The 20,648-nt window shown below is 43.0% G+C and overlaps 1 protein-coding gene across 2 annotated transcripts; it reads left to right on the top strand.

Annotated features, from left to right (window-relative positions):
* The first annotated feature begins 448 nt into the window (after positions 1-448).
* Positions 449-20,021, top strand: tbx15 (T-box transcription factor 15). Of its 2 annotated transcripts, XM_084689097.1 has the most exons (9): positions 449-935; positions 6,093-6,291; positions 8,190-8,291; positions 11,860-12,031; positions 13,089-13,133; positions 14,330-14,497; positions 14,810-14,874; positions 16,437-16,534; positions 18,046-20,021. In XM_084689097.1, exons 1-9 carry the CDS (start codon positions 734-736, stop codon positions 18,873-18,875), a joined length of 1,881 nt encoding a protein of 626 aa, XP_084545223.1. In that variant the 5' UTR covers positions 449-733; the 3' UTR covers positions 18,876-20,021. The 2 variants fall into 2 exon arrangements, with proteins under 2 accessions (XP_084545223.1, XP_084545224.1); XM_084689098.1 differs by lacking the exon at positions 13,089-13,133.
* Positions 20,022-20,648: the final 627 nt, after the last annotated feature.

Below are 20,648 nucleotides of genomic sequence, written 5' to 3'. Positions count from 1 at the left end.
AACTAACGCTTTTGATTATTTTATTTGGAGCGTGGTGGTTTGAAAGCAAGCTGTTCAACCCGTCAGTCTCGTTGTATGGTGTGGGCAAAAGCATTAATAGGGCCCAGGTAGGTTATCAGTCTAATGTGGTTTGATTAGCCTACTAAACTTTGTTAAAGAGCACGAGAAGAGTAGGCCTACTTTTTATCGGGTTAGTACTGTGCCTAGTTATTAATTTTTGATTATCTATCTTAAATGTTCCATAAAGCCCTGTCTAGTTTAATGTTGTGCTGGATGGCAGTTACGAGCTACATGGAAGGTCCCTCAGTTGTTTCTCTCATCTGCCATTGGATGACAAATTTTGGCTCGCTCCCTTTTCAGGCTTCTCATTGGACACGTAGGATTTGACAGTGAGCAAGAGGGTTGCCCTTAGCGCTTCGAAAAACCGTTCTCCAGAAGTGAGTATCAATCAGAGAGAAGGGAGGACAGACAGGAAAAGTGGAGCAGGCATAACGCGGAGACAAAAAGCGATAGATAACGTCAAAATATCTGATCTCCGAGAAAACTAAAACACAGTAGAAATGGCATATTTTAAATGCATATGTTTAAAACCGCATTGTTGGTCATAGTTTTGGGATTACTTTTGACACTGGTGAGTTTTGTCCCGTTGTAAACATTGACGTGCGCATTTTTGCTGTGCTTGCTGCGTGGACGGAGTTGTAGTTCCCCGTCTGGAGGATCTGCCCTTAGAGACATGAGTGACAGGAGACGATCTGCCGCTGCTCTAAGCTCGAGAGCGCACGCTTTTTCGGTGGAAGCCCTAATCGGGTCAAACAAAAAAAGAAAGCTCCGGGGCTGGGAAGAGAAGGAGCTAGAGCTGTCTATGGAAAGCCTCGCTACCAACGGACAATTAGGAGACGGAGAAGACCCGGCGCATTGTCTGGATATCGACCCTGGTCAGTGTGGAACCATAACCTAGCTTACATCTCGCAGGTTCAGGGTTCTTGAATCTAAAGATTTTACAACACGCGGATAACGGAAAATGCAAATAAAACAATATTAACACTAGGCCTACATAAGCTATTTTGTAAGATATTGATCCTGTTTCCTCACCTGAGCACTGGGAAATGAGTGGCTAAACATGCAGTTGTCTTGACAATCAATTGACATAATACAAGTATAGGCCTATTGTGTATTTTCATCCGATTCCTTTAATTTTGGCCACTTATCTTTCTATCAGTTGGTCATCAACGCAAATGTTCCCGTAGGCTATTTAAATCGAAGAGGCCTTTAAATCGAGATGACATAATTCAATAATAATTCAGAAGTGAATCATTCATTTTTTACACGTTGCATGTGGACTAACAATTCACTTTATTAGTAGACCTATAGCTGTATTTGAGAGTTTATAGGTCTAACAATAGCTGTTGTTTTAGGCTACTTATAACCTGAGTGTTACGTGCAGCTCAGCCTCTTGCAGGGCCTTCTAAGTCTGGCCTACATAAAGTTCACAGCGCTGACATGTCTTTCACGCGTCTCAATATTCACAGGCCTACAACATAATTTGCCGTGACACTGATCTGGGAGTGAAGACACGACTAAATGTGCCTTCCCATTAATAACATAATTGATCAAATGTCCATAGCAATTGTTTCGGAAATCTTATGACTGATTAGCTTTATTTCTTTAAAGAAGTAGCATATGGACTAGTTTGGCCCCTTGGCCCTATGGCATGCCGGAAAATTTCAATATTAGGCCTACAATAAGGCTATTATCTGTTTATTATATTATCGCATGAGTTTTCATTAGGCTAGTTGGTACGGCTTCTGGTGTTTGGCGAGTGGGCCGCTTAAAAAGGCTACATCTCAATATAAAACCCTTTAGCACCCTAATTTTCCTATGTCGAAAAGTTAAATTTACTGTTATTGTCTTACATTTTATTTCACAGGAATTATACCATGTTGGCTATGACGAGTTTGACAATCGGTTTAATGTAGGCAGGCCTATTCTCCTCAAAACTCAATACTTGCGTTGCGTGTCTTCATTCAGCCAGCAAAAGTAACAAAAAGACTAAATAAAAATTCGAAAGTAATTTAAAATGAGAGTAACCACCTTATTTGGGCCAGGCTATACGATACCTATGATAACAGGTAAAACCTTTTTTTTTAAATTATAATTTATATTTAACCTGTTAGGTTATTTATAAAGTATAATTAATATTAAAAGGTTGAACTCATTGACATATTTCTAAGCGGATAAGGTGAAATGTTATTTAGCGTAGGCCTACACGTAGGCTATTAGCCTACAAATGTAGCCTGCTTGTGCTAGACCAAACCTCACAAATATGAAATATTAAACCAGGGAATTTTTTTGTTACAGAGCCTCATTTATATTGGCCTATATTATGCCCACGCATATTGTAGTCTTGTAAATTGTCCCCATCAGATTAGCGAACCTTAATAACTTCTAGTTGACTTGAAATCGGTAGATTGTATGCCTATGCTATCAATTAACTAATTAAACTCAGTCTATAAAAATGTTGCATGGAATGCCCTATTTATGCATCGCTCAAGTTCATCCACCGTCTGCCATGTCTTTTTGAAGTCAAGAGATTCGCTCTTTCAAAAGCGAATAATGCCAATAGCAGACATGAGCAACTCAGCCTTTAGTGTTTTCACTTTATTTATTAACCTATACTATCTCAATGTAAAACGTCTAAGAAAGTTAATATATTTTTTAGCCTATAAAAAAACTCCAGCATATAGCCTATTATATAGGTAGGCCTACACAGTTTTTTCACTTCATCAATGCAATAGTCCTCAGCGTTTAAATTAATAACTAAGACTTAAAAATGCACTGTGGACGTCAAAATACTTAAGCATGACAAAGAACATTCGATGTGATACTGCAAAGCCAATTATAGCTTAACTTTATAAAATGTGTAATTACATATTGCTACGTTTAGCTTCTCAACTCCGCTTAGAGAGCGTCTCACGCGGATTTGTGTTAGAGGGGCACCGACGATGACCTCACCCCCGCGGCAGGACTGTTTTCTTAAACACGCCTGACGCGTGATTCGTAGAGCAAGTGCGCTGCTGTTGAGATGCCTCGCAAATGAGGTGAACAGAGCTACATAAGTTCACGGTTTAGAAGTGTTGTAGCAATGCAATCGGTACGGCGAGTCAAGGACAGGTTATAGCCTCCTCAGTTTCACAGGGGCCGATTCAAGGGATGCCGTTGATTGAAAAGCACAGTCTCCCTGGGCCGCTCATTAGGACAGAGTTTCCTCCAGCTGACCAGGAGACCAGCCGGCATTGCAAACAGCATATCTTTGCGGCCGTTTTTATAGTTCTGGACATAAGCTAACACCTAATGCCTTCCCCTGAATAGCCTATGGAAACCAACATGGTCATATATTTATATATATCATAAGAATATATTCTTATTGAAAAACAATCTCAGGCATACGTTTAAAGAAACCACCTAGACAAGAATCAATCCCCCCCCCCCCAAATCTGAGCTGTTGAATCTCCTACCTGACTGTGGTCTACCTGGATTTATGCACAATCAACAACGTGTGTGCAAGGAAATGAACTGCCAGTGCCAGTGAAAGATAGTGGAACAATATTTTATATTTTAAAAGTTAAGATTGATTTTGCCAGTGGAAACTGTGGCAGTTTTTTTAAAACTTTTGTATTCACATTCGATGAAATATTTCTTGTTTCTTTAACACACGCAAAGTCATGTAAATTAGACTAAACATTTTGATAATAACTTTCTTATTACATTTCAATCATTATTTGTGTTAATTAACCTACTTTGTGATTTCCTTATAATTTAATCAGAAAACCATCTTGTGTTTGATAGAAGCAGCTGGTAGTTATAGCAGACATTGTGAACCATGAAGGACATCATGTTGAAGGTTTTTATTAAGCTGTCTGTCTGCCATGACCTGTCTGTCTGCCATGGTCTGTATGTGGTTCAGCAGAAACAGGTGGCCCTATTTTTTGTGGCTTGGTTTACTCTGCAATTTCATGGTTGGTAGATTGCCACTTGCCCACATAGAAATTCTAGTTAAATGCATATCACATTAGTAAATCACATTAAATGGTGGGATTCACCTTGTAAACTGAAATTATTATAATGACTGGAGACTAATACAGGCAGGAATCTTATGAATTGCCCTTTTGTTTTTATTCAAAGTCCCAAGCATTTTGTTCAGAAATAACATGTTTCCAGAAACTGTGAGTCATGTCAGCAAAATGGTTTCCTTTCTCCTCCAAGGTTTGTACACCTACCATACTCCATGTCTGTGTAAGCAGCCTTCAGGATAGTTAGACTATTGTAATTAGTAAAAAAAAGCATGTTATTTTGACTTCATTAGAAAGACCAATCCAATTAGAGGGACACAGTGGACTGAACCATTTACAGTCATTTTGAATAACAGACACTCTCCTGAATAGATTCATCTGTTGTTGTTGTTGTTGTTGTGCAGTCAGATGTTTGTGTTGTTGTGTAGCAATGTAGGTGTGTGTTGCGTAGTCAGATGTTTGTGGTGTTGTGTAGCCAGAAGCATATGTTGTTATGTAACCAGAGGTTTATGTTTTTGTGTCGTTAAATGTGTGTGTCATTGCACTATATGTCAAACGGGTGTATTGTTGTGTAGTCTGATGTGTGTGTTGTTTAATTAGATGTGTAAGTTTGTTGTTGCTTAGGTTACTGAGATGCAATGATGAGTCAGCAAGAGTCATGCTTCTAAGTTTGTCACCATGCTTTTGAGGCAGAGTGAAGCAGACACAGTCATATTCTCTTCTAAGGTACTGCATGTCAATACATGTAGTTCCTCAGAAAATGTCTTTCAGCCATGACAGCATTTTTCTAAGCCTCACTGTGACAGGGGTGAGCTGGGCCAGGGGTGCTCTAGGGACAACTATTCTGGTGACAGGCCAGAGGGCTCAATTCTCTAACATGTAGGCTGCCCCACAGCCACTGGGCCTACCATGTCTCTCATTTCTGGATGGGAGGGAACAAGGTTGTACGACCATCATGCTGAAAGGATCTCTCAAGAGGATGATGAAAATGTTCCCCCTACCCAGTCCCCCTACCTCCCCCCTGCCACCCGTGTGTCTGTGGGATCATCCTGGAGCATTTGTCACACAGGGTATTGTGCTGGCTATATAGAGCAGGCTGCTGACTGTAAAGCTCTAGTGGTTCTGGTTCATTCAGGTCTATGTGTAGCTGAGTTGTAGTGGAGCTTGTTCTGGTTCGGTCTAGTCTATGTCTAGCTGGGCTGCAGGCCAGTCCCTCAGTGGTACTGGATTTGCATAACCATATTTGTATGGCGTGTACTGCCAAGGCCTACTCGTGTCAGAGGCCTCGATAAATACTGTATTATTACATTTTGGACAATAGACAACCTATTTCTTAAAAATATTACGTTGTAGAATTTGAAATATAGTAATGTTCACAGCTGTTAAATTTATGTATTTTAATTTTAAATAATGAAAATACCTGGAGTCCACCGGACTTGGTTGCTACAAGAGGCCCGGAACCAATAATATACAGGAATAATCGGTTGGTAGCTTTTGAAATATCCTGATGTTAACATTCTAGAATTTTCTGGAAAACAAGTAACAAAACTGATTCATGTTGGCCTAAAGGTGTTATTTTAGGACTTTAAATTCAACATATTGCCTAAATGATCCTATGCCTATGTTCCAAAAGTTGCAATAGTTGTCTACTTGTACTTAAAATAGCAAGCGTAATTTTAAATGGAAATAATGCAGGGCTACTCTTTACACGTCTTTTACTCTAGCAATTTAATAACTGATATATCGTCCCAATGCAAGGAATTAAAGCAGTTGGCCATTGACTCCGCGCGACAGGATATGTTTTCTGAAGGTCAATTCGATTTCGAACGTTTCGAAATTTTAATTAGGCTTTTTCAGAATCACATTTCTATATTTAGGCTTTTATACAACAACCTTTGGATGGGTCACAGCCGGTTCTTGCTTCAGGTAGCCTAATTTGGCATTAGATGACGAAAATAATGTGGCAAGTAGGCCTACGTTACTACTGAAATAAGATTTTCATAATTGTTTTCATCGGCACAGATTCAGAAGCGAGCCCCGGTTCTGACGGTGAAGGTCTGGCGGAGAGAACCTCTTGCTCTTTCGGCTCCCCCACAGACCTGGCCCCCGCCGCCTGCGACCCCACCTCAATGGAGGAGATTCAGGTGGAGCTGCAGTGCGCCGACCTTTGGAAGCGCTTCCACGAAATTGGCACGGAGATGATCATCACCAAGGCGGGAAGGTAATTCCGTTGCTCCATGTAGACAACACAACTACACTTATTAAGCATTGACTTGTGAATGTCGGGTTAGAATTGTAAAACATTGTGTGCAACGTGTACATGCAGCAGGCCAATATGTTGTTCTGTTATCACACATGTGTTTAAGAAACTCCTTCTCGGTTAAGCTAACATGGCAGTGTGTTTTCAAGTTATTAAAATCATGTTTCTTATCAGCGTGGTGGGATGCAATAGGAACAAGTTGTGCGCATAAATGGTGCTGTTTTTTAGGAAGCACTGCACGCGCTGTGTTTGAGGGTGCTAATGTGCGGCACATGGGGCCAGGTCTCCGGACGCACCACTTTGGAAACAGGCGGAACGCATGGGGGTATTCCATGGTGATGTCAGAGAATACAAAAAGGGAACTGCTTCTAATGAATATCCTTAATCTCAATCTGTTTTGGTTTTCTTGCTCTTTTGGGCTGCAATTGCACCCAAACCGAGCATATAACTGAGCTGTGTTCTCGCAAATAGCCTAACTCGAGCGCTGGCCATTTCCTATTGCCTGCAGGGTATTTCGGATATTACGATCAAGCGATATGATAATATGAGCTATAGTGGACGTACACTAAGGGTAATAAATCAGTGGACTGAATATTACTGTATTACTTTCTGTGTTATGGTTACCAAAGAAAAGGTAATGCAAGTTATTCTTTCAATAATTATTTAAGGTTCATTCTATGCAAATCGGTTTATACACGATGGCAATGCATACATATGGCATGATATGGGATGAAATGCAATATGGAAATAACCAAACGGATTACCTAAATGATAATCTGAGCAAAGGATGACAGAAATCAACAATTGCGACCTGAAACCATTATGTGAACAATGTCGATATAAGCATTATAGGCCTAACAGTTCGTCTCGTTTCATCTTGACGATCACTGACGAGTGTTTGATCAACGTTAGGCATTGTCACTGATTATTCAGATGTTTTCAGACGTATTTCTTTCGAATAGTTTTCGCCAGGCCAATTTGGAACATAAGGACATATTTCATAAAAGAATATTTATGTAGTCCTACTGTAGGTTATTTATGATACGCCAGATACATACATTCAGATTAGTGTAATAGTAGGCTACTTTCACATCCGATAAACTTGTCTTTATTATATTTTATTTACTTTGGTAATCGCCTCATAAATATAATTATTATTCGTTTAAGCGTATAAGGCTTACACGAATAGCTGCGTGTATTGCATGCCCCTAATAACAAGCCTATAAATTCAAAGGAGAAGGCAAGTAAATGAACAGCCCTCTTTTCTCATTAGAAAAGCCAAGATTTATGACGGTAAAAAAAAAAAAGTCAGCTTTTGAAGTGTAAAACGGGTAATTAACTTAAAATGTTTCCATCTCCATATTATTATGGTTTCATTTTAAACTTTTAAACTTATTTTTCCTATTTGCATTTTTTTCTCCCCAAAAAGTTAAATCGTGTGCACATGTTAAGGGTACGTATAGATAGCCAATCAAGCAAGCTCAATGTCTGTATCCCAATTAAACCCCATTCTCTCTTTAACATGAATACAATTTATTTGACATTTAACATTTAATGAAGACATTTTTTTGCAAATTTTTTATTGAAAATCATAAAATGATGTGTGTAGGCACTGCTATTATGGGGATAAAAAAAACTACTGGCGAGACTGGCATTGGTTAAACTTTTAACCATGGTGTTCTCCTGGGTCATGAAAGACTTACTACTCATGGAATCATGCTGACCCAATACCTTGCCTATTGTACACATCTGATTATGCTGCTGTTCTTCTCATCCCAGTATCCTTTGATCATCTTATCACCCTGCCTCTGCTCATCTCACCTCCTTCATCACGTCTTTCCCCGTCCTCCTGCCCCTAGGCGCATGTTTCCTGCAATGAGAGTGAAGATTGTGGGTCTGGACCCCCACCAGCAGTATTACATAGCCATGGACATTGTACCTGTGGACAACAAGAGATACAGGTCAGTGTACATACAAACAAACATAAAGATACACACACAGCTGTTTTACACACAGGGGCAAGACATCCTCGTAGCAGGTTGATGGTTGTATTCATGTCAGAATTCCGTATTCTAACCATCAAAACATGTTATTTCAGAGTTGGAAACCACTCTGAATTTGCTGGTCTTTTATTCTGTTTTGATGGATAGCCTATGATAAAGATGTTACTGGCTCGAGTGTTAGTGTAAAGAATCTGATATTAAATCCACTGAGTGAAAAAATAGTCTCTACCAGACCAAGGTCCTGTATGGATGTGCTATGATAGATTTCCCTAGACCAGCATATGTGGCCTGGGGAGAGATGTTATGTGGAAGACTGTGAGATCCCCATAAAGTAAATTTAAAGACATATTTTTGGGGTGGCATGTATGCCTTTCTTATTTATTTCTGATAGAGATGGTGTGTTTGGAGAGGACAGGAAATGTGAAGAGAGAGAGAGAGAGAGAGAGAGAGGGGATGACACGCAGTAAAGAGCCTGGGCCAGATTCGAGCCCAGGCCACTGCAGTGGGGCCTCAGCCTATGTGGTGCACGTTAGTCTGGTGAACCACCGGAGCGCCCCACCAGGAAGTCATTTTGTAGATACTGAATTCCCTCAAAAAGTAAAGTGGGGAATCGATGATGTTAGTGATAGTGATTACAGCTTGATGGTTAGTAGGCATTTTATTTTAATACTGCCCCGGCATTTCCTTCATAAAGGCCAGATGTATTATAGTTCTATTTTAGTATTAAGTCGATTAATTTACTGTCATTTTGCGTCTTTGACTCAATATTACAGCTGAAATACTTACTTTTATTATTTTCATTATCTCAACTTACTTAACTGTATTTTTAACAGAATCGAAAGCAAATATCACAGTAAATCACAAAAACGTTGTTGCCAGGCAGCATTGTATCATCCATTATGTATCAAAACAGATTCATGGATATTGGGCTTTTTACAGCACTTCTTAATTTGTGTTTAAGTTTCCATGTTTTGTAGAGTGTATAGCAAAAGGAAAGCAAAATAACATTTTGACAGTAAGGGGGTGCGATACTTTTGAATCAGATTTAAAATCTGATTCAGATGATCATAACTATTAATCTGAATGACACAACACCAATTTAGGATTGTTCTCAAATCAAGAATAGTCAATTGTCTTTTTCAGAAAGCTGAAGCTATATAAAAGTGCTCAAGCTCATGCTTTCCTCATTGTGGTTGTTTATGTCAGAGTTAGACAGCAGCGCCATAGCTGTTTCTCTGGCTGCTGTCGCTCTCATAGAACTGACCAGAGAAAATATCATGGAGGATTGTATAAGCCAAAAGATCTTGTAAAATTAAATAGGATTTCTTCCTGGCTAGGGAATTTACCACAGGGCTTTGCAAACTGAGCTCTGAGCTGTCACTGGAATGTCTCATAGTTCTCAAGAGTTGGGGTCTGGAAATATGGTCTTTATTGGAGTTTACTTGCTTTACTTAGGCATTCTGCCTCTCTTTAGGAGCGCCTCGTTAAATCTCCATATATTACTGCTCTTTTATGTGGACAGTTGGTTAGTTCTAAGTTTGAATCGCAGAAATGGGAAAGTGCAGACACCAATGCTTTGTAACTCATCAAAGGTACTTCATTCCTTACTGTAAATGGCAAAATGTATACACGCATATACATATCACGCTCCAAAACACATGTTCACGCATAAAGGTTTGCCTTAATGTAAACTCAGAACACACATGCAGGAGCCTTGGGTAAGGTAATGGTGATACTTACTCTGTCAGTAAGGTAACCCAATATACAGCCTGGGTTTGGAAAGGGTCAGCCTTTTATGTGTGTGTCTGTGTATCTGTATTTCTGTGTGTCTGTGTATGTGTTAGATGACTAGTGTGTCCAGGGTGTGTACACGTTAGATGTTGTGTTTGTGTGTGTCCATTGTGTGTGTGTGTAAGTGTGGCTGTGTGTCTGCGGCTGTGTACATGTGTGCGTGTGAGTGGTGGTGTTGGATGAGGGGGTTAGGGGTTCCCTGTCAGTCTAAAGAGTGTCACATAAAGTCCGATCTTTATTGATAGTGCCGGAGCCAGATGGCAGATTTATCGAAGATGAAAGGAGACTAATCAAATTTCCAGTGGTGTTTGGGGTTCAGGTTCCCCTCTTCTTCAACACTTTCCCTGCTACACGGAGCGTAACCCTAAACAGAGGTCCAAACAGGAAATTACAGAAACGCCTGGCGTTCTGTGTTCGGGCCCAGGGTCGGATATATGTGTGAATGTGGGTGCTTATTAGTGTGTATATTTGTGTGTGTATAAATGTGCCTGTTTGTTGTGTGTCGTTTCTGTATGTGACAGAGAAAATAAAAAAAGCTAGAGTGTGTGTATGTGTGTTTGTGTGTGTATGTGTGTTTGTGTGTGTATGTGTGTTTGTGTGTGTATGTGTGTTTGTGTGTGTATGTGTGTTTGTGTGTGTATGTGACAAAGAGGGACAGAGAGGGCTGGTGCAGCACTTGAAGACCATAACAAAGGGACCAAATCAAAGTGTCCATGTTTTACAGCTGAGCGATGACTCTGGCGAAGGCGTAGCCGTTAAGCGCCTGTCCAGAACTAAAGACAACCAGCTGGGCCTCGGCCCGCTCTGCTAGCTGCTCTGTTAGCTGCTCTGCTAGCTGCTCTGTTAACAACTCTGCTAGCTTCTCTGTTAGCAGCTCTGCCAGCTGCTCTGTTAGCAGCTCTGCCAGCTGCTCTGTTAGCAGCTGTGCTAGCTTCTCTGTTAGCAGCTCTGCCAGCTGCTCTGTTAGCAGCTCTGCCAGCTGCTCTGTTAGCAGCTGTAATAGCTGCTAACAGAGCAGCTCTGCTTCCCGCTCTGCTGGCAGCTCTGCTAGCTGCTCTGTTAGTTGCTCTGTTAGCAGCTCTGCTAATTCCTCTGCTAGCTTTAGTGCTTCCCAACACTCGCTTAACACACGCTAACACCCAAACACACACAATTACATCACATACGCAACAGCAAATATTATGACTGAGACTGGAAATAGGTTATCATTATCTACCAAGAAAGGCTGGAATGTGTGTGTGTGTGCGCCTGTCCCACTGTCTGGAGTACCGGACATTGTATAAAGTTAACAGTGGCAGGTGTATTTGGCAGGACCCAAGGACGTGTCAAGTGTGAACTTCACAATAAATAAATATATACTTGTTCAAATATAAATATAAAATGCAATTTTTATACTGCCTCACATATACAGAGACAAATATATAAGCTAATATTAATGTAAAAAACGTAGGAGCCTAAGACTTCTGCACAGTACGGTATATATAAAAATATGTTTGAGTGTGTAGACATGGAATATTTATATATAATATTTATTATCAGAATTTAATCAGAATTGTCAAATGAATCTATGACTGCAAATGTGCATAGTTTGACGTTCTTTTTGCGCACAAGATTGTTATCTATCTTGTTATTTTTAAGACCAGCAAGTTGTACATGATTCTCATGGCTTTGTCTGTCTGTCTGTCTGTCTCTCTGCCTTCCTACCTGTCTGTCTGCCTGTCTATCTGCTCTGCAGGTATGTGTACCACAGCTCTAAGTGGATGGTGGCAGGAAACGCTGACTCCCCTGTGCCCCCACGGGCCTACATCCACCCAGACTCTCTGGCCTCTGGAGACACCTGGATGAGGCAGGTGGTCAGCTTTGACAAGCTTAAACTCACCAACAACGAGCTGGACGACCAGGGACACGTAAGTGAGACTGCGAGCCGGCTGGTAAACTAAATGTATCAGATAATATTGTTGTTGCTAGCAACCCATACGATGGGCATGACATGGGGTCTGTGCTGTTACAGACCATGCTGCTTTGATTACAGCCTGATGCTGTTGAAACAGGAACCAGTTTAAATCCTTCTCTCCACCAAGGTCTTGATTCAGGGTATTGAAGATGGACTCATATTGCCCAACTGCAGAGAAGATATATATAATTTGATTATCTTAAAATGGCTGACCGTGGCTAGCTCTTGTGTGCTCAGCTGGGCTGGTATGCTTATACAGTCTGGCTTTCTGTATGAACAGAAACGCTGTCAAGTTTACCTTTCAAAAATATTAATGTAATAGCACATCATAGTTAGTTAGATACTGCATAGAATATTCTATATTCTAATATAGAATATATTCATGTAATATAATGCATGTAGTAGTTAGATAATAATATATACAAATGTACTATACACAACAATATGGTAACGACAAACTGAGGTTTGAACGTATCGACTGACCGATATCGAGGTTTGATATTTTGATATTTCCCCGCATGACCTCACTCTCGGTTAGTAAGTAGTTAATAATCGATACTTCTTTGTTGGGGACATGGAAAAAGGAAATTGGTTTAGTTACTTCCTGTATGACAAACCTCACCACAGATCGGGCTATCTCTATTGGCTGAAACTGTATACCAGTATTACCAAACCCTCCCCCCTTGTAGAGAATTTCAGGATGAGTCAAAGAAACAGCAGCTTGGATTGATCAGATATCCAGTTAATTTGGTAAAGCTGGCAAAAGACTAGCTTAATTAATACAAAGACTAATGTTGTGTCACCAGTGAAGTTGTTGAAGCAACTTTTCCCTCTCTCTCTGTCATTCTACATCAGTGACCAACTGTTGCCCTCTCTCAGGGATTAATAAAGGGGTCATAAGTCTGTAATGAGATGTATAATAGTATTACCATGTTCTGATTACAGTCAACAATCCAGTAGATCAGGTCTCATGTGTGTGTGTGTGTGTGTGTGTCCCTGTCCCGGGCCAGGTCAGAACTCTCACTGGACTCCCCAAGGTCCAGGCCAGGGACGAGGTGACTAGGGGTGAGGGAGGGATCCAATATTGAATTTACTGTCCCCCGTTATTTGGTAGTGTTTCCCCAACCTCAGTTTGAAATGACCCCCGTGGTTGAGGCAAGGCTCAGGGGAGGGTGTTTCAGTCTGAGTAATGAAGTCCAGCTGGAGGCCCCGGGCTGTGCTGGCCCGACACAGTCTGACGCCTTTTCCGCCCCCTCCCCCCTCCCCAGAACCCTCCCCCCTCCCCAGAACCCTCCCCCCACCAACCGCCCTCCCCCAAACCTCCACCCCCGCATCCTCACCACCCCACTCCTCTCCCCCACCAACACCCCGACCTCTTCCTTTACCACCCTCACTACCACGACTCCCCCACACACACACCCCAGGCTCCATCACCCACCCCCCCCTCACACACACACACACACCCCAGGCTCCGTCACCCACACCCCCCTCCCCCACACACACACCCCAGGCTCCGTCACCCACCCCCCCCTCACACACACACACACACCCCAGGCTCCGTCACCCACACCCCCCTCCCCCACACACACACCCCAGGCTCCGTCACCCACCCCCCCCTCACACACACACACACCCCAGGCTCCGTCACCCACCCCCCCCTCACACACACACACACACCCGTTGTGTTTATGTTCTGCTTCATGATAAAAAGAGATTGTATGAAATCAGACTAGTCCACATACAGTATTTGACATCAGACTAGTCCACATACAGTATTTGACATCAGACTAGTCCACATACAGTATTTGACATCAGACTAGTCCACATACAGTATTTGACATCAGACTAGTCCACATACAGTATTTGACATCAGACTAGTCCACATACAGTATTTGACATCAGACTAGTCCACATACAGTATTTGACATCAGACTAGTCCACATACAGTATTTGACATCAGACTAGTCCACATACAGTATTTGACATCAGACTAGTCCACATACAGTATTTGACATCAGACTAGTCCACATACAGTATTTGACATCAGACTAGTCCACATACAGTATTTGACATCAGACTAGTCCATAAACTCTGTACTCACATCCCTGAGGCGAGTGTGAGTGCAAAGATCATTCAAGACCCGATTTGGAACCATAATGATTCCCACATAAGCATTTCTCGCACACTTACACAAACACACACATAGCACACAGCCATCATTTTTAACCATAATCGTCTGTTTCCCTTCCAGATCATCCTCCACTCCATGCATAAGTACCAGCCCCGGGTCCATGTGATCAGGAAGGACTGCAGTGGGGAGCTGTCCCCCACCAAGGCTGTGCCCGGCGGGGACGGGGTCAAGACCTTCAGCTTCCCAGAGACCGTCTTCACCACCGTCACGGCCTACCAGAACCAGCAGGTCTGAGCCTCTCTGACTACTGCTGCAACCTAAATGGTTATGGGAAATCCAAAGTTAATCAATTGTAGTTAATTATGAATGAATTATGGATGACATGGGATTCTTTTGTGTTTTCTTGGGATGTGTTTTGTATTAGTGCATTTAGATTTATGGACCAGAAGTCAAAAACTAATGTTGATTAATGATTGAGTCAATTGATACCAACTGCTCATTGATTTATATATTTTGTCATTTCATAAAAATAAAAAAAACCTGATATTTTCCTTTCTGAGTCCTCAATAATTTAGATTGTTATGTTCTTGTCATTGGCAGATCACCAGACTAAAGATTGACCGCAACCCGTTCGCTAAAGGATTCAGAGACTCCGGCAGAAACAGGTACATTTGCCTCCAGTAACTGGAGCACCATGTAATACAAGCTGTCGTACCGTTCGCTATGCTGTGCATTGCAAATCTATCCTTTCTCCAAAAGTGGCCTTTAATATGGAAATAATCCCCTGGAGATAGCATTTAATCCCATGTGCTGCTCCATATAAAATCAGTCACTCTCAACACTGCCAAGATGAACCACTGTGGTGCAGACTTAACTGCAAGTTTCAAGGAAGGAGATGTCTCTCTCGGTTTCTCCCGCTTTCCCTTTCCCCTCTGTTTCTCTCTGTCTCTCTCTCCCTCGCTCCCTCTCTCTCTCTCTCTCTCTCTCTCTCTCTCTCTCTCTCTCTCTCAATCTCTCTTTCTTTTTTCCATATCACTTTTCTTTCGCTTTCTCCTCACTTTTTTATTCTCTCTTCTTCTCCGCTCTCCTTCTCTCTCTTTCTCCTACACTAGTCTCTGTTTCTGAATTATCAAACATAAGGGGGAACCCTGAACCAGACCTTCTACACATGAAAGCAGTCTCTCATCTGGACCACATTATCTGCACAGATATTTGAGACATCTTTTTTCATTTTTCAAACAATAGAGTGCCTGATTTATGAACTAGCATTAGAATTTCATTGCCGAAATCGACAGATGAAAAGATTATGCAGGAATTAGATATTTATATAGAGAAAATGTATTTATCCTCACACACTCCTCTTCATTCAACTCAAACCCAGCCAATGATAGTCATTTACCTTAGCAGTGCTAAATGGCAGTGAGTAATTCCATATCGTCAACATAAAATCTATAAAAACGCCACCTTACCCAAGCTAATTTGTAATTTAACTACCGAGTTGTTTTCTTTCATGAATTTACATCTTAATATGGAACTGCCTCAAGCATTAAATTATGATCATGTCGTCTAGTTGGACTCTGTGGTGACGCTGTGTTATGGGGTAAAGGAGGACATAGCTCATTTGTTGGGTTTTGGTCCTGAGCGGTATGAATGAATGAGTGCACTGATGGTAGGGGCCAGTGTGATTAGCGTAGCGCGCTAACGAGCTGGTATGGACAGGGAGTTACTGCCCCTAAAATAACATGAGCAGGACAGGCTCGTTTCCCTGGGATCGGCCCAGCGGTGAGCTGGGGAGTAAATCATGCAGGAAGGAGAACCGAGATTCAAGATGAAACATCACTCAGATTTATGTGCACAGTAAAAACCTGCTCCTTTTTAATGGCTCCAGTTTCCTCAGTCTGACTTCAGCTCTCCTACTCCATCCCCCTCATCTCTCTCCTCTGTTTCCACACATGCACATACACTCATAGAAATACACACACACACTCACACAAAAACACAAACGCACCTACGCAGACACTCACACAAACTCTCACTAACACACGCACACATGCAAACACATACAGTACGATCACACATAAACTCACATGCTCACCCACACAATACCATTTATTATTCCCTGACCTGACTGTCTCTTGCCACTCCCTCATTCTGTCTCTCACCTTCTTGTCTCTATTTCCTGTTTTATTGCACTGCTTCACTCCTTCGTCCTCTCTCTCCCCCACAGGACTGGTTTGGAGGCAATCATGGAGACATATGCCTTTTGGAGGCCTCCAGTGAGAACACTCACCTTTGAGGACTTCACTAACATGCAGAAGCAGCAAGGTGTGTGGAACTGTTTCAGAAAGGCTGGGGACACCCATTTTCAATCTAATTGGTCTCAAAATATAGTACCTACTTTTCCAATACCTCACTATCTAATAACTGGGTTTCGGGACCGAGTCTGACATCAAGGAGCCCCCTTGGCGTATGCCTCAAAATGTGTATCTGTTGAACTTTTCACTCTCTGCAGACACCGCAGAAACAAAATCATTAAATGAACCCAATGGCTTTCGAGCGGCTTAGTGACAGAAGCGGCGTCTGTGAAGGGCTCTGTCCCCAGCGCCGGCTCTTGCTCATGGCTCACATCACAGGCTTGACTCTCAAACCAACTTGATGTCCTCACCCTGTCCTAACTCACGGTCACGCTGACGTGACGTTTGTATTTTGTCTGTGCCGACATCTGTTTGTTATCACAAACTCCTCCGAAGCGATTAGACGTTAATTAAAGTCCTTGCGCCGCCGAGGTCCTTGCGGTGTTTCGTACAACAGAACCGGAGCTTCACCCCCGTGGCTCCTACACCCCTCCAGCCCAGTAATCAACCGTTCCCCTCAACGACGCTGAGCCTGCTATAACCCCGGCCTGAGTTGAGAGGAAAATATGACATCACCGTGACCTCCCTTTCGACAGAACCCCGCGCAGAACCGAACAGAACAGAACGTAGCAGAACGCTGCAGCGTTATCGAAGGCATATGGTGCAAAATCAGAACCCCAGCCAAGAGTCCTGAAATATTTAGTTATGCAGTTTTTTTGATTTTCCCTCTCCCAGTTACTCCAAGAGAATCTCTTTAACAACAAGATGAACGTGAGCCAAATTCTCATTAATAAGGAAACGGGATTGATATCCCACAGCTATAGCTCTGTCCCTAAAGTTTGACTTATTGGATGTAGATCTGTGCCAGGAGTGTTTCTATTGGACCAAGATCTGTGCCAAGCTCTGCTCAGTTCAATCCACACGACATTATGAAAGCATGGGTCTCTGTTGAGAAAGAGAGCCTGCTCAAAGCTCTGTTTACCTGTTCCAAACTGAAACCACATTCATCTCCACATACTGTTATTCAGTGAGTAGTTATTTATGACCTGAGGTATGCTTTTGTAAATGGCAGTATCTAAAAATAATGCAAATCAGCTATCCTTTCCCAAACTCAGATGTTGTCAGATCAAAGTCCTTTACAATACAGGTCTCTAATACTGGTTCACTACTACAGATTCTCTAATACAGGTCCTTTAACACAGGGGTTCATGCTAAATAAATGAATAATGATAAATTAGAACCAGTAAAATGTGTCTGGAATGAACACCCTGATCAGCCATATACCTGTAAAACACACAGACAGCCAGAGATCCAGTAACTGAATAAAAGACCTCTTATCAGAGTATTTGTTAGCAAAAGCTGTGTTTGTTTCGCTCCTTACCAATGGGAGCTGTCTTTCTGTCTCACTGTGTGTGTGTGTGTGTGTGTGTGTGTGTGTTTGTGTGTGTCTACATGTGTGTGTGTGTGTGGTTTGTGTTCCAGGGGGAAGCACCGGCACCTCTCCTACCACCTCCAGCACAGGAACCCCCTCTCCCTCTGGAGCTGCACACCTCCTGTCCCCCTCCTGCTCCCCCCCCACCTTCCACCTGGCCCCCAACACCTTCAATGTGGGCTGCAGGGAGAGCCAGCTGTGCAACCTGGGGCTGTCTGAGTACCCGGCCTGCGCCCGCAGCAACATGGCCGCCCTGCAGGGGTACGGTGGCCTTGCCGACAGCTCCTATGGACGCCTCCAGGCCGCAGGGGGCACCGTGGCGTCGGGTCAGCCCTCCGAGTCCTTCCTGCCCCAGAGGACTTCGTCTCTCATAGCTGCGGGCATGCAGGGTGGTGCTCACGCCTCATTGGCTGGCGGCAGCGGTGGCGGCGGAGGGGGAAAAATGGATGGCTATGGCGGGCAGCTGACCTCCTTCCCGGCTTCCCAGCTACAGTATGTGATGCAGGCAGGGGCTAGCTCCGCCTCTGGCTCCTCCTCCACCTCCGGCTCCTCCCCCTCCTCCGCCCACATGTTTAGCGGCGGACATCACCACGTGCAGCAGGGCTCCTACAATGCCTTCTCCCTGCACAACCCCTACAACCTGTACGGATACAACTTCCCCAGCTCCCCCCGCCTGGGGGCCAGCCCGGAGAAGCCCCAGGGCGGCCTGCTGTGCTCCTCCTCTCCCGCCGGGGCCTTCTCGGAGCGCCAGTACCTATCCAACGGAGGCATGGAGGGCATGCACATGATCGGCAATCCCAACCCGGGCCAGCAGGGCGGCGCCTCCTGTGACGGCCGCCAGTATGGCTCCTCCTCTCAGATGTCCATGCATATGGTGTAAAACTGGGGCCCCCTCCTCGGACACCTGTTCTGACACTGTCCCCACATTAAAACACCCTCCGTTCTGAAGTCTCTCTGTAATCCCTGACAAGCTTAAAGACATTGTTACCGTGTTACCGTGTATGTTTTTATGGAGTGTTGTTTTTGTTACTAAGCTGCAGAGGGAACCTTTCAAAAAAGGACCTCATAATCTCATGATGTATTTGCTTAAAATTTCACTCCAAAGGCTTAAACAAAGTAGGGACGCTATTATTTAATTCTCCAACTGATGAATATGGTGTAAATAAAGTGAGTTGGGAGAAAGAATCCCCCCCCCCCCCAGGGTAGCTCCGAGCCTGTGGGAGCCAGAACCACGTCGTCTGATTCTCGAGGGATTATCAGGAAGACGTCTATCGATCTTATTATGGTGCAATATTAACGACATTCTCCACAGCAGCTCTCCCTATCTCTGACGCCTCCGAATCACCGGCACAACAATGCCATACGGCCAAATATGAAAACACGACGGAAGGCCGTAGAGGATTCAGGGTGACAGTGCGGAAATCACAGACGTTTTCTAATAAACTAGAGAGGTTCAAGAAAGTCTGGGAAACTCTCAGGGCAGAGGGACTCTGGTAGAGGAAGGCTACAGGAGCGAGATGGATGTGATGGAGAATGTGAAAAGAAAGTGGACCGATCACTTCAAAGACTCAGACTAGATGGAGAACTGCGAGGGAAGGATGGGCGGACTGCCTGCCCTCTGGACACACTGTATGAAAGGGACTATCCTGGAAATTACCACGCAAGCACATCTTATCTGTGCTTCCTTCATTGACAGGAATGGGTTCACCCCATTGGTGATTGGACTCTTTTTAAAGTATACACAGTATAAAATGACGAATGCAAGCAAAATCATAAGCTTTAAAGTTGTGTGAAAAGTTATAAGAAACAATAGGAAAACAGAGTAATTAACGTATGTTTTGGTGTGTTGTAGATATGTGTATTTAATTACCAAGTCATAATACCATTATATGGGCCAATCTATTATGAAAACAAATGTGTGAAAAAGGGAAATAGCATACTTATTCTTTTGGATGGCCTTTAATAAATAAATGTAAATAACAAGTGCGAAGCACAAAAAAGCTCAATAAACGTTTTAATTCATTTACATGGTTTTGAATTTTTTATGGAGCAATATTATAGCGAAACATACTCTAAATGTTGTCATACGCTGACCTGTGTGCCAATGAAAAATCATTCCTGTATCATTCATGTATCATAGCAGTGTCCAAGAGTGGCGTCATAATTAATCATACAGAACTCTTACTCTATACTAAAAACACATCTGCTTTTGTCCACATCACAAGCATTGGTTTCAGAGCTATGACGCAACCCATCTATCATGGGGGAACAGAAACACAGTCAGTCATGCTGGTTCACTTTACCACAGAGAGCCGAGCCCGCGTGCATCAGGGATGAGGTCCATAAATATGCCACCTGTTTGCAGAGAAAACTGGCCTTAATCATTTGAACATTTGAGAGAAATAAGTGTATTTATGATCATTGTATTCTTGCTCTGTGGTGCCCCCTCGCCATCCTACTTCAGACCTCTGTGGTCAAACCAATCAGCATCCATTACACAGACGTCTCCTGAAAGACTGGCTCTCCCCCAGTCACGTCCTGTTATACACACGGCTCCAGCCATGAAACATCATATCTGAGCCATCATCAGAAAATGAAGGGCTCTCGGACCGTAGAGACAGCTCTCGGTATTGGAAACACCTGTTTTCCGAGA

This window comes from Hypomesus nipponensis, chromosome 23, assembly GCF_054491055.1.
Source record: "Hypomesus nipponensis isolate SF chromosome 23, ASM5449105v1, whole genome shotgun sequence".
NCBI classification, from domain to species: domain Eukaryota; kingdom Metazoa; phylum Chordata; class Actinopteri; order Osmeriformes; family Osmeridae; genus Hypomesus; species Hypomesus nipponensis.
Note: the sequence above shows the minus strand (reverse complement) of the source record. Positions and strands in the feature narration are given on the sequence as shown.

Bases quoted from the DNA above. Each gene is read 5' to 3' on its own strand.
- tbx15 (XM_084689097.1), top strand. From the start codon at position 734: ATGAGTGACAGGAGACGATCTGCCGCTGCTCTAAGCTCGAGAGCGCAC. The intron at 12,032-13,088 runs GTAAGTGAGACT...GTCCCGGGCCAG, and splicing joins AGCTGGACGACCAGGGACAC to GTCAGAACTCTCACTGGACT. The intron at 14,875-16,436 runs GTACATTTGCCT...TCTCCCCCACAG, and splicing joins AGAGACTCCGGCAGAAACAG to GACTGGTTTGGAGGCAATCA.